The 12,969-nt window shown below is 49.9% G+C and overlaps 1 protein-coding gene across 10 annotated transcripts in view; it reads right to left on the minus strand.

The window, feature by feature from the left end:
• CLEC16A (C-type lectin domain containing 16A) overlaps positions 1 to 12,969 on the minus strand; it is a 199,954-nt gene that overhangs the window by 181,331 nt on the left and 5,654 nt on the right. For 6 of the 10 annotated variants that reach the window (XM_014849914.3, XM_014849916.3, XM_070484931.1 and 3 more), the window contains exons 2-3: positions 6,612 to 6,740; positions 2,489 to 2,622 (exon numbers count right to left, since the gene is read on the minus strand). In XM_014849914.3, the coding sequence (XP_014705400.1) occupies positions 2,489 to 2,622; positions 6,612 to 6,740 (263 nt within the window). Of the gene's footprint in view, positions 1 to 2,488; positions 2,623 to 6,611; positions 6,741 to 12,969 lie in introns of those variants that run through there. The other 4 variants (XM_070484930.1, XM_070484934.1, XM_070484932.1 and 1 more) reach the window with 2 other exon arrangements.

Raw genomic sequence — 12,969 nt, forward strand, 5'->3', positions numbered from 1 at the left:
TTGGGCTGGGATTTTTCGGCTACCCCCTCACTGGGCGGCCGACTTTCTGTGGTATCCTTTTATAATAAACCCAGGAGTCTGTAAGTAATCTCAGTCTCTCGGGCCTTCTGTCACTTAGGTCACAAAACTCAACAGGCAACAGGTGCACGGTGAAATGGCTGCTTGTAATAGTGAAAACCCGGAAACCCCCTAAATGCCCATGGTCAGGTTGAAGAAGTTATGGCCGAGCGAGACGCAGCTCCTCAAGCAATCCACGGATGCCTGAACGTGAAAACCTCCGAGCCACTGCGAGGCTGGGAAAGAACGAAGCCCACAGCAAAACGGCTTGCATCCCCGGAACCATTAGTGTGAAACTGCACAGAACTTTTGCTTTCTCTACTTTTGCAATCTTCCATTTTTTGCTGTTGTTTTATAATGAGGACATTTTGTGTCTACAATTAGAAAATAAAAATAAAAGCAAAACTCATCCATGGTTGTCACCCCCCATAAATCCAGCTTCTGAAAAGGCAGTGATTTCTGCCACATTCGCAGGGCTTACAAAGCGCTCGGGTGGATTCCCACAGAGCCGGTGGCAGCTGCCTGGGTTTCTTGCAGCCGGTGCCCTTTTCAGTCATGGTACAAGAAAAGCCATGTGATCCAGAAACCCCCAGAATGTTTAACTGTCCCCACCCCCATCTTCAGACCAGCAGCCCTGTGGCCAGGTCGGCTCAGAAAGGGTTACCAGAGGACAGACTGTAGGGCCATCTCTGGATTTAATGACAAAAACAACTCTGCTGGACGCTTCCATCAGCCAGACCCTGTGCCACACTCTGCACACCTGCTGTCACATTTAATCCTCAAACCACTCTATTCTCTAATTCACAGATTCGGAAACCGCAGCTTGGAGAGTTCGCTCCCCAGGGCCCGCGTGCACAGCGCGTGGCAGAACCAGGCCTGGGCCCCGAGCCCTGGGTCCAGGGCCTGCACCACTGAGCTGGGTCTTCCCCTCTCGGAGTTCTCAGAAACCGCGTGCAATTCATATCCAGCGTAGCAAACGCTGATACCAAGGGAAACCACTCAGGGAGAGTGAGTCAACTCACAGTTGTCACCTCAGATTCATTGGGAAGCGCAAGGAGCGTCCTGGGCCGGCAGCACCACCTGGTGGCCACTTCCGAGAGCCACCATTCAGCCACTCTCCCACCGTGCCCTCCTCCTCCCTGGGGAGGAACGCCAGCGTCTCTACCCACTTCCACTCACCAGAAACTTCTCTCAAACCTGCCTTGGGGCCCCAGAGCCTGCCTTTGACACAGACAGCCGGTCACTTGTCTTCTCCTCCCTACTTTCTGCGGGCCGGGCCTGGGGCTTGGTGTAGTCATCCTGGAATGATAAAGCCGTGGTCCAGCGCGGGGGATGAGGAAGGGGACCGGCTGTCTCCCCCGCGCACTGCTGGCACTCGGGGCTGATAACCCTTTGCTGTGCGGCTGTCCTGTGCACTGCAGATGTACAGCAGCATCCCCCGCCTCAACCGCCCGAGGCCAGGAGCAACACCCCCATCACCACCACAACCAAGAATGTCTCCAGACACTGACCAACGTCCGCTGGGGCACAGTCACCCTGGCTGAGGGCCACCGAGCTACCTCACCCAAGCTGAGCCCTTGTCAACGCGGGCCTTGCTGGAGCCATCACTGGGCAGTGACTCAGACTCTCGCGAGGACACCGACAGCCCCTGCCTCTCAGGGTGGCTGTCTCAGACGAAGAGCCTGGGCTTAGTGAGGGCGGGGAACAAGCTCCAGGGCACACACTCGCCAGGCGGCCAGCGGGACAGCAGCAGGCCGGCCAGGTGCCAGAGGCCACGCGCCTGCACGCTCTTGGGCCGAGTTCTTCCTCTCCAGCTGGTCCAGTGTCTACTCGCTGGCTGATTACTCAGTGACCCCAACTCTTTAATAACAAATTTGAAGAAGAAACGCGAACGCCCCCAGAATCACTCAGCACAGGAAGCCCTCTCCGCACCCTTCACAGCAGCCCACCACGCAGGGATAAACCTGGGGTTACAGATGAACTGCCCTCAAATTCCTACGTCGCAGCCCTAACCGGCATCCCCCACCCCCCGTGACTGTATTTGGAGGCAAGGCCTTTAAGGAGGTAATTAAGGTTAAAGGAGGTCACAGGGTGGGGCCCTAATCCCAGAGGACTGGCATCCTTACAACAAAAGGCAGAGACACCAGCACTCTCTGTGTGCAGAGGAAAGACTACATGAGGACACGAGGAGAAGGCAGCCACGGCAAATCAGAAACCAACCCTGCTGGCACCTTGATCTTGGACTTTCAGCCTCCAGAAAATAAATTCCTGTTGTCTATGCCACCCAGCCTGGGGTCCTTTGTCGCGGCAGCCCAAGCACACTGAGACACACGGTAAGCACAGCCCTTCGAAAAACAACACGAAAACCAGGCCCAACCACACGCTGCCGACGCTCAGCGGTGCAGAGGCAGGTGTCGAGGATGGTCCTTACAGAGTGAGGTCTCGTGACTGATGTTCTCAAAGAGGATGTTCAAGGTCTGCAGCAGCTGCACACACACGTAGCGGCCGGATTTCTGCCGCAGGATGTTCAAGAAGAAAACAAACATGTTCTTCTCCAGGAAGAAGCTGGGGAGAGAAGGGGAAGATCATTGGTCTGCTTCCACACGTGGTTACATGCATCCTCTGGTTATATGCACGGCACATGTGTGTACCCCCCCACACACACACACAGGCATCCACAGAGCAGCGAGGTCATGCCACCTGCACGGCCCCAGCTTCCGTGCTAGCCAGCTCCCAGAATCCCGTCTTCCATCGAGGTAACGCTCCTTTCAAGCCCTCTTCCCAGAATCCGAGAAGAGAGCTGGTTCTGGGAAGCAGTGAACTAGATATGACAGAATGGGAAAGATCTTTTCCTACTAAACGATTACACGGCAATCCACGCGCATAAAGCCGACAAGCAGCATTTTCCATCAAATATTTTATATCCTTCTCTTTTTCCTTACTAAGCCTCTTTTCTTTGCTCTCCATATCTTTGAGTGTTAATCAACCACAACCGTAATTCCCTACAAAGGGGCAAGAGAACACTGAATTCAGGGGCTGGCCCCTCGGCCGAGTGGTTGAGTGAGCACGCTCCGCTTTGGCGGCCCAGGGTTTCCCGGTTCGGATCCCAGGCGTGGACATGGCACCGCTCATCATGCCATGCTGAGGCAGCGTCTCACATAGCACAACCAGAGGCATTCACAAGTAGAATATACAACTATGTGCTGGGGGGTTTTGGGGAGAAGAAGGAGAGGAAAAAAAGTGCCATAGAAGTTAAAAAAAAAAAAAAAAAGAACACTGAATTCAAAAGAGTTTTGGTTTCCAAATCGCCAAGTGTGTAGTTTCCATATCTCGGGGAAAAGAACTGGAAGGAAATCGAAGGTGCTGACGTGGCGGTGAGACCCTAGGCGGTCCCCACGTCTGCTTCTGCCTTTCTTGTTCTGGACAGGACCTCTGTCTGCATACAGCCTGGGGGCACTGACTTTTGGGGGTACAGGGTGGCTCTTTTAGTCTTGAAAAGGAGACAAAATGCCCTAATGCCCTTCTTGAAAGGAAGAAAGCGATGCTTCTAGTTCTCTGCATTCAAGCTCAGAACTGACAGCCTCTCATTTGGGGTAGTGAGAAAAAACCCCTGCAGTCATGGGCATCTGCTGGTTGACCTAAGTTTTGGATGTCTCTCTCCCCTCAGCTGTCAGCTCAATGGTGGCTGGATCATGGGAACACAAATTCTGTCTGAATCCACAAAAGGGTAAATGAATGAATAAACGAGCTAAAAAAAGACCCCTAGAGCATTTTCCAACTCTGATTCTGGGAGTCATTCCCACTGCCCTCCAGAACATTTTTATCATTTGACCTATTTTGTTTACCTTGTCTACCAAGTATCCCCCAACAAGCTCACTGCAGCACGATGCCCAAGTCGGGAACTCATTAAGATGCCCGCACCTAGACGCCCAGGGAGCCACTCCCCAGGTCGAGCAAGCAGTCCAAGAGCCTGGATTTTTAAAAACTCCCTAGGGAAGTTTTCCTTGGAAAAATGACTAATTATAGGGCTGGGGCAGGAAAATATAAGATGAGCCTGGAGCATCTTATAGTACCAGAAAGTCAGGGGGTGCTCGAAAACAAAGGATGGGGTGTGTCAAAGCGACACAGGAAGCAACCCGAAAGAGCTCCCAATGCCCAAAGCTGGAATAAACTGAGCGATAACACAAATAACACAGTGCAGGATTCTAAACCGAGGTTTAAATAAATACCCAGGAGTCCACACTGACATAAATAGATGACTGAATAAGTAATAAACAGAGAGGAGAGACAGATCTTCCACGTAGAAGAATTTCAAAGAATCTATGTAGATAGTCCCTCCTTCCAGAAGGCAGAGCTGAGTTCCCACACCCCCAGGTGGGCTAGACTTAGTGACTCACCTTCCAAGAACAGGGGAGAGAAAGGGGAAAAACGTAACTTTATGGTAGAAAAACCTGGCAGCCACCACCTTACCCAAGCGATCAGGTTCACATCCCCAGGGATCACGGGGACATGGGAACACAGGAACACAGGTGTGATGGGACGAGAAGGGCACTTCACCTCCACAGCCTTCTTCCCAGAACCCCCAGGCTAGCCATGAGGAAAACACCAGAGAAAGCCAGACTGGGGGACGTTCTACGGCACAGCTGGCCAGTACTTCTCAAAACTTCAAGGTCAGAAAAAACAAGAGAAGACTAAAAAACTGTCACAGACCACAGGAGACTGGGGAGACGTGACAACTCAATGCACCGTGGGAGCCTGGACTGGGATCCTAGGGCAGGAAGAGGATATTAATGGAAAAGCTGGCGAAATCCCAATCAAGCCTGGAGTTTACTTGATAGTAACTCACCAGCGTCGGCTTCTCAGTTTTGACAAATGCATCTTGGTCACATGAGATATTAACAATGGGGGGAGCGGGGTGAGGGGTATATGGGGCCTCTCTGTACTATCTTCACAACTTTCCTGTAAATCTAAAATTATTCTGAAATAAGAAATGTATTAAAAACAAATTCTCTTGGGGACTCTGCTGGGCAGCCATTTAAGAATCACTGGGGGGCCGGCCCCATGACTGAATGAATGGTTAAGTTCACATGCTCTGCTTCGGCGGCCCAGGGTTCGCCAGTTCAGATCCTGGGCGTGGACCTACACACTGCTCATCAAGCCATGCTGTGGTGGCATCCCACATAGAGGAACTAGAATGACTTACAGCTAGGATATACAACTATGTACTGGGGCTTTGGGGAGAAAACAAACAAAAACAAAGAGGAAGATTGGCAACAAATGTTAGTTCAGGGCCAATCTTCCCCACCAAAAAAAGAAAAAGAAGAAGAAGAAGGCATAGAGTTGCAAATAGGACTTAAAAACAAAGAATCAGTGGGGCTCCAAGAGCTCAGCAGTTTTTCTAAGATGGCAGATGGACTAAGAAAGTCCATTCTAGTAAAGGGGGACACAGTTTCTAATCTTCAACCCAAGGGTCTTTCTCATTTCCAAAAACAGATACCAACCAACCAATCAACTAACACCTTTCCCATGATCCTGAAAGGAAGCTCGCCCCGTTTATAAGCAACACCTCACTTGATTACGATGTTTTCCTCTGCGGGTCATGGCCAGTGTCATAGGTTGCATTTTAAAGATCTGCACTTTCCACAAGTAGCTTTATCTTAGAGGACCTTACTGATGAACACAGAGCTATCCGGAGACTCAGGACATCTAATGAGAAGCCATGTTGGAAACGGAACACCTTTATTTGTTTGAAATGGGTTTTTAAGTGGCCTCAATACTTAAAATTGAGATTATTTTATATAAAAATAAAATCTGGTTTGGTGGCTGTGACAGCCCAACCCTTCTGCACTCAGGCGTTAAGACAGGTCTACCGGAGGAGCTCACGGTTGACGGCCCTTGCTCTTTAACCGTCCAACAGGGACACCTTTTAAATGACCATTTGCTAGCATTCCTTGAGTGCATACCCTGCACCAGGTATGAGGCAGGGGACTTCCTCTCCTTTAAAGATGAGGAAACCGAGGCTGGCCTAAGACTGCTCATCTGGGGAGGACGAGGACGAGGAGAAACACTGTCATGGGCTCCGAGTGCGACCCTCTGTGACCCTGGGCAAAGATGGGGACAAGAGCAGGGCCCTGCCCTGCGGCAGCTGGGAGACGAAGATGGATTTTCTTGTCGAGGGCTCAGCACGGTGCCTGACCACCAGGAAACACAACACCTGTCAGCCCTCAGTGTCTCCCCGGGGGCCTTTCAGGCCACTTAGAATCTAATGACCCAGGACACGGTCTCCTTCCTTTGGGGAGAGAATCAGACATGACTTGGAAAATTATCCATGATGTTTTCACATTTTCTGAAGATACTCATTTCCATAACTTCCCCGTTTTCAGCTTGCATTTCTACAGTGTTTCAAGGACATTTTATACAGATAGATATCTGTGCAGAAGACCAAACTGGCGTCAAATCCTGACATCATGAGGGATGACTCATGATACACATTTAGAAAAATATCCAAAGGAAGGAGAAGAAGCGAAAAACAAAAAAACATTAGTAACCCTTACTCAAACACAGAGCTGTCATTCTGATCTCCCCAAATCAGGATCTCGGTGATGGAGCGGATGGTTTCCACTAGCAGGTTCCGATTCTGTTCTGTGACTGTGGTGTTTTTGGTCAAAACGTGGTACAGATACCTGAGAGAAAGGAAAGAAAATTAAAGATCACCAACTGCAACGTAAGCCAGACTCAACGACCATTCGCAACATCTGGGGGACAATTTGGCTGTGTTTTTCCAGGTTTGGTTAGCACAATTCCCGTGCAGATGAGTCATCATACCACCCAAGAAAGATGGCAGACGATGCTTTGAATGTTCAATAACCAGGGACACGCCAACCCAAACTGAGGCGAGAGAAGTGTCGAGCTCTTGAAGACAGCCATCCTCAAACTCCAGAGGGCAAGAGCATCGCCTGGAGAGCTGGATGAAGTGGGGGCTGCGGGAGCCCACCCCGAGATTCAGATTCAGTGGCACTGAGGGAAGACCAGGCACGGGCCTTTCACACTCTCCCCGGGTGATTCTGGTGCCAGTGGAGCAACTCGAGACACACAGCTCAGGGCCAAATGCCTAAACGGGACCAGCAGTCAGGCTGATGCAGAGATTCAGAGAGGTGAAGTTGCAGATGAAGGAGACTGAGCCCCAAAGCCAGCAGCTGGGGCAAAAATCACGTGCAGGCAAGATTACCCTTGGAATGCCCATACCCTTGGAATGCCCATCAGCCCCCAGGAAGGGCAGAACACCCAGCAGAACTGATGGCTCAAATGAAGGGGGTGGCTTGCCATTCAAGGGCACCAACTGTATTTGCTGAGTACAGATCACAGTTAAGTGGGCTTGCGACACCATGGCACTGAACTTCGCCCACCTAGATGTGCCCGCAAGGCCTGTGCTGCTCCAGACCTGGGCCAGCTGCTGTGGCAGAGACAGGTCGGCCCAGTCCAGTCCTCGAGGCCCTGTGCTGGTGGTGAGGGCATCCAAAAGAGTCGCCGAGGCCAGTCCTGAGCCGTGTGGGGACCAGCAGCCTGGCCGGATGCTCTGGGAGTGCCGCCTGGCACAGCTTTTAACAGATAGTGTCTCCAGGGCCCACAGATTGAGGTAACTCAGCTGAAATGGCGTGGAAAGGAAAAGGGGACACCAAGAGGGAGTGATTCAGGAAAAGTCACCTCCTGACTTCTTTATGGCCACCCTCCGTTTGAGGGTAGGGGCTGGTGAGAGCAAGGCAGGGAAAGATTAGATAGGATCGTTCCACCGAAAATCTCTAAAAATGGGTAGGCGAGAAAGAGAGAGAACCTTGCAGAATGAATAATAAGGAGCAATCTGCTGGTTTAGGGGGCTGAGTTTTATTTATTAATATTGTTGCTGTTTGTTTTATTTTAAAGACACAGTCTAATCAGTCATTCAACTATTTAATAAATGTAATTAAGTAAAATTGCATGCCACTTTTAACATGCAATAACTAGAAGAGCTCTCCAAAAATAGAAGTCTCCACCGTTTGTGCCCAAATCTACTAGCAGGGCTGCACGTGGGAGCAGAGGCCAGTTTCGCTCTGTGATAAGGTGGGTCCACAGCACCAAACCACCCTGGGGTGGATCACAGGGGGCCCCGATCACGAATCCGTCTCCACCTCACCTGGACTGCATCTTCTCTAAAAGACCCAAAGAGCAGAGTTTTCATACCGTGGCTCCCAGGCCCCCTGCACCAGAATGGCCTGATTGAACTGCAGATCCTAGCTCGCCATCCCAGACCCACGGAAACTGACTCTTGAGGGCAGGGCACCCCCACGGAACCTGACTCCTGAGGGCACTGCCCCAAATCTGCATTTTGAACGAGCTCCCCCTGAAGTTTCAGAGCTACTGTGTCACCCACATCGTGGCCATCAGTGACGCTCTCCGTGCCGTCCACAGTACGCCGCATGGCCTGCTGTGACGGGCACTGCGGGCAGAACTCCCACTCAGGCGGCTCCTTCTGTGTAGAGGATACGTCCGTCAGCATCCCACATCACACTCCTGGCCCAGCAGGAGACAGCGGCCTGGGGGAGTGGGTCTGCTGGGGGACTCCCAGCAGGGATGGGGGAGTTTAAAACCTTGAGGACCAGCCCTGACTTCTAGTCACTGTGCTTTCTTGCTGCCCTGACCAACCAGCAAACTCATACTCGTATGTCACAACCCAGCTCAGGCATCTTCCTCAGAGGATGGATCCCTCCCGCCCTCCTGCCCGGGGGGATCTGACTGTGCTCTCCTCTCTGGCACCTCTGTGCCCACATCCACTTGCTGCTGCATGGACCACCCTGATCTGCCATGATCTGCCTCCCTTATGACCTGAGTTCCTCAAGGTCAGGAGTATCGTCTTATTGATCTTGGTGACCCCAATATACTCCAGACTGTCTGGTACACAGTAGGTGCTCCATAAAAGCTGATGGGGCGAGGGTGGGGGACAATCTTTATGAACATAAATACATAAATTAGATCAGAGCACACAAGACTGAACACAGTCAGGGTCCAAATGCCAAACACAGCAAGTGGTGGCACAGCGCGGAAGTGAAGAGTCCAGGCTTTGGCAGTCCAACAGACAGACCTGGGCTTGAGTCCTGGCCCTGCCACTTCCTAACTGTGGCCTCAGACAAGGCTCTTCACCTCTCTGGAGCTCAGCTTCTCTAACAGTCAAGGCCTCCTCCTGGGCTGTCCCAGGGATTTGATGTGATAACGCATAGTAAGTGCCAAGCATGGTACCTGACACACAGTAAGTGCTCAGTAGATGTAGGGTTAGCTGCTACTACTATTAGGATATTGGGGCCGTTATTAACACCATTACTAAATTATACAAGGCACACTGCAGGAACGTAGGAAGGAAAGATCAGGCTGATCCACACCATCATGAACAGAGGACTCCAAGGCAGGAGTTATGGGAAGGGACAGAGAAAGCAGAGCAGGAAGTGGGAGGTTTGGTGTTAGCTGGGTGATCTGGAGCAGGTTACTTAATCTCTGTGCACCTCAGTTATCTCACCTGTGAAATCGGAGCAGCGATACTTAGGTACTCCCACAAATACTTTAGGACCTACCTATTATGGTGTCGTTAGGAGGAATAAACAAGTAAAAAGAGAGGTAACTAACCTGGCAGTTACTATGCATGATACAAGTGCTGGCTATTGTTGCTCCTCTCATCACTGCCTTCATTAAACAATCTCTGAAAAAAATGCCAGTAACCACGAGGAGGCCCTGACAGACAAACCCAGGGGAAAGGGCAAGGCAGCAAGTCCTGAAGAGAAGATTCTAGGAGCTGCCATGTGTGGTACAAGCCTATGTGCCTGCCTCTGTGTGAGGGGCTTCACCTGACCCTCATACATGCAGTCACCTGGGGACAGTGGCCAGGAGAGCAACCGAGAGATGCGCAGTCGCTGGCCCACAGCCAAGCGGCTGGAAGGTGCCGTCTGAGAGCCCCAGCTGTCTCCTGGCCTCTCGGACACTCGTGGTCCGCTGCCTTTGTCAGTGGAGCCATTCTGTTGGGTGGATGGTGATGTTGAGTTGGGCTTCTACCTCATGGTGACAAACGACTTAGAGTGCCTTTTCAGGTTTATAGCCATCTGAGTATCTTCCTTTGCGAGGTGCCTGTGCAAAGTCTTTTGCCATTTTTTACTAGGTAGAGGACCTTTTTCTCATTTATTTGATGGAGTCCTTTATATACCCTGAACACAAATCCTCTATTGGATGTACATATGGCAAATACTTTCTCTGGATGTGGCTTCCCTCTCCACTCTGTTTAGAGTGGTCTCTGGATGAGCAGAAGTTCTTAATCTTAACATCACCCAATTTATCAGCCTTTCCCTTGGATAGCGTTTTTTCTATCAGGCTTAAGAAATCCTTACCTACCCCAAGGTCATGAAGAAACGCTGTTTTCTTCTAAACAAGTTACGGTTTTACCTTTCACATTTTGACTCAGAGTATGTCTAGAACTGATGTTTGTGTTTGGTGTGAGGTATTGGCCAAAACTCATTTTTCCCATAAGAATATCTAGTTGACTCACCATCATTTACTGAAAAGGGCCTCATTTCTCCATTGCACTGCAATGTCCCTTTGTCATTGATCAGGTGACTACACGTGTGGAGTTCTTTCTGGATGCTCTACTCCCAGAGGTCTATTTTGTTTACCTTCATGCCAATACCATTGATTACTGCAGCTTTATAATAAATCTTGCTATGTGATCATCTAAGTCCTCCAACTTCTTTCCTTCTGTTGTTTCATCATTATATTGGCTATTCTGGGCCATTTGCATTTCCATATTAATTTAAAAATCACTTTCTCAATTTCCACAAAAATACCTGCTACCACTTCAAGACCCACCTAAATCAACAGCTAAACACGGAGAGAACGGACATCTTTACAATAGAGGAACATCATGCCACCCACATTTCTTTCAAAGTTTGCTGGATAGGGGTCTTGCACATCTTTTGTTAGACTTATCCCCAGGTATTTGGTGTTTGTTGATGCTGTTGTAAACGGTCGTGTTTGAAATGTTCATTTTCTAAATGCGTGTTGTTGGGAGGTGCAAACACTCCCCAGATCTCAAGCTGTACATTTCTATGACGATTACACCTGCACCCTGCTCCTCTTTTCGCCCCCACAATGCCCTAGCACATGGTGTTAGGAAGAGACCCTCAATATACTTATAGGGACTGGGAAAAAAGAAAGCTAAATAGATTAAGGTTTCATATTTTAATGCTGCATCTAATCCCAGAGCTTTGGAAGATCAAGAAATCAACTACCTCAGAGATACTAACATAGTTTAATAACTTTCTGATTTTAACTGTAACACTCATTTTGGAAAGGCCAGAAACTTCAACAACAACAAAAACAGAGAAACGGCAATTGCCAATCACGCCACTGTGTAGAGATGACCATTGCTGGAGCGGCAATGTACTTCCTTGTGTCTTTCTCTTTGCTGTGGATATTTACATAGTTGAGTTCATGTTGTATGCCCATTTCCACGCCCAACTTTTTTCTCCGCCTCTGACTAAAATAAGAGCATCTGTGTTACTGACAACTGTTTGCAAGCATCTGGAATGGCCACATAGTGCACCACGGAAAGGACAAGTATACTGCGGAAAGGACAAGCACCAGCCATTCCTCTTCTGCTGGGCACCAGGATTCCTAATGATGAGCAACAATGTTACAATGGCTATCCTTGTGTGCAAGTCTGTGTCCATATTGTAGATAAGTTTCCAAGGACAGAATAACAGATTTTTCTCTTACAATGATAATAACTGTTACAATGGTAACATTTTTTCTCAAACTGTGCATGTGCACATCTTCATCATCATCAGGGCCTACTGCCAGGCCCTGTTCTGAGTGCTTCAGATGTGTTCACTCATTAAACCTCACGACAGTCCCGCGGGGCTGAGGCTCTGGGGAGCCGAGGCTCCCAGTGCAGGGGACCCAGGCAGGCTGACTCCAGACCGCTAGCTTATACCCATGATAGCATAGAAATGCAAACAATGAAGTCAACACTTTTATTAGCCTCTACAAGCATTTACATGAAGTTATGAATGCCTAGCACACAAGAAAACTAAATGTATAAACAACAAACCCAAAAGGCATGAGAATACACATGAGATCTTAAGGTAAGCCTCGTAACTGACCCTTACTCCATGTCTTTGGAAATGAGCCAGCATTATCATATCTCCAGCAGAACCTCTGCAGAATCCCACTATCAGACCCTCACACATGAGCAAACTCTATCTCAAGAGAAGTGCTCCAGAGTCTGAAATGCCTGGAGACCAAGAAACCGAACGAAGCCTATTGCCAACGCTACACTACACCACGCAACCATACACTAGGGCTCACCACCCAGGCCTCCGGACTGTAACAAACCCTGCCTCCACAGACCCTGCCTTCTCAAGATAAACCACTACAGCTCACAACAATCATGCCCACTCCGGAGACAGACATACGAAATTCAAGTTCACACACTTTTATGACTTGTATCATAATCTGCCTCATAGGATGCTCCTATTGGAAGATTCCGAAACTTACCCACAAGCGGGACTGCGAGACAGGATAAGTGGAGCGATGGAGGGCTCGGCAGATTAGAAATCCACTCCCCCAAAGCACATCCCCCCCCCCCCCGCCGCAGATAACAATCTCTGCAGGGTGCGCCGGGGGGCGGGGTTACAGACACAGGGCCTGTGTCTGTTTGGCCTGTCAGCACTGGGACGGAGACTCCCCGGGGCACCCCACTCTAGGGCTTGAACACCTCGGTTTGGTCAGCCCAGCCTTCTGGTCCGCAAGACAAGGGGAAGCCCCACGCAGGGTGGACTGGAATGGGAGGACCAGGGAAAGGTGTTACAGGCGCTGCTTCTCCCTGTGAACATCCCCGAA

The sequence above is a fragment of the Equus asinus genome, chromosome 14 (assembly GCF_041296235.1).
Source record: "Equus asinus isolate D_3611 breed Donkey chromosome 14, EquAss-T2T_v2, whole genome shotgun sequence".
Lineage (NCBI taxonomy): Eukaryota > Metazoa > Chordata > Mammalia > Perissodactyla > Equidae > Equus > Equus asinus.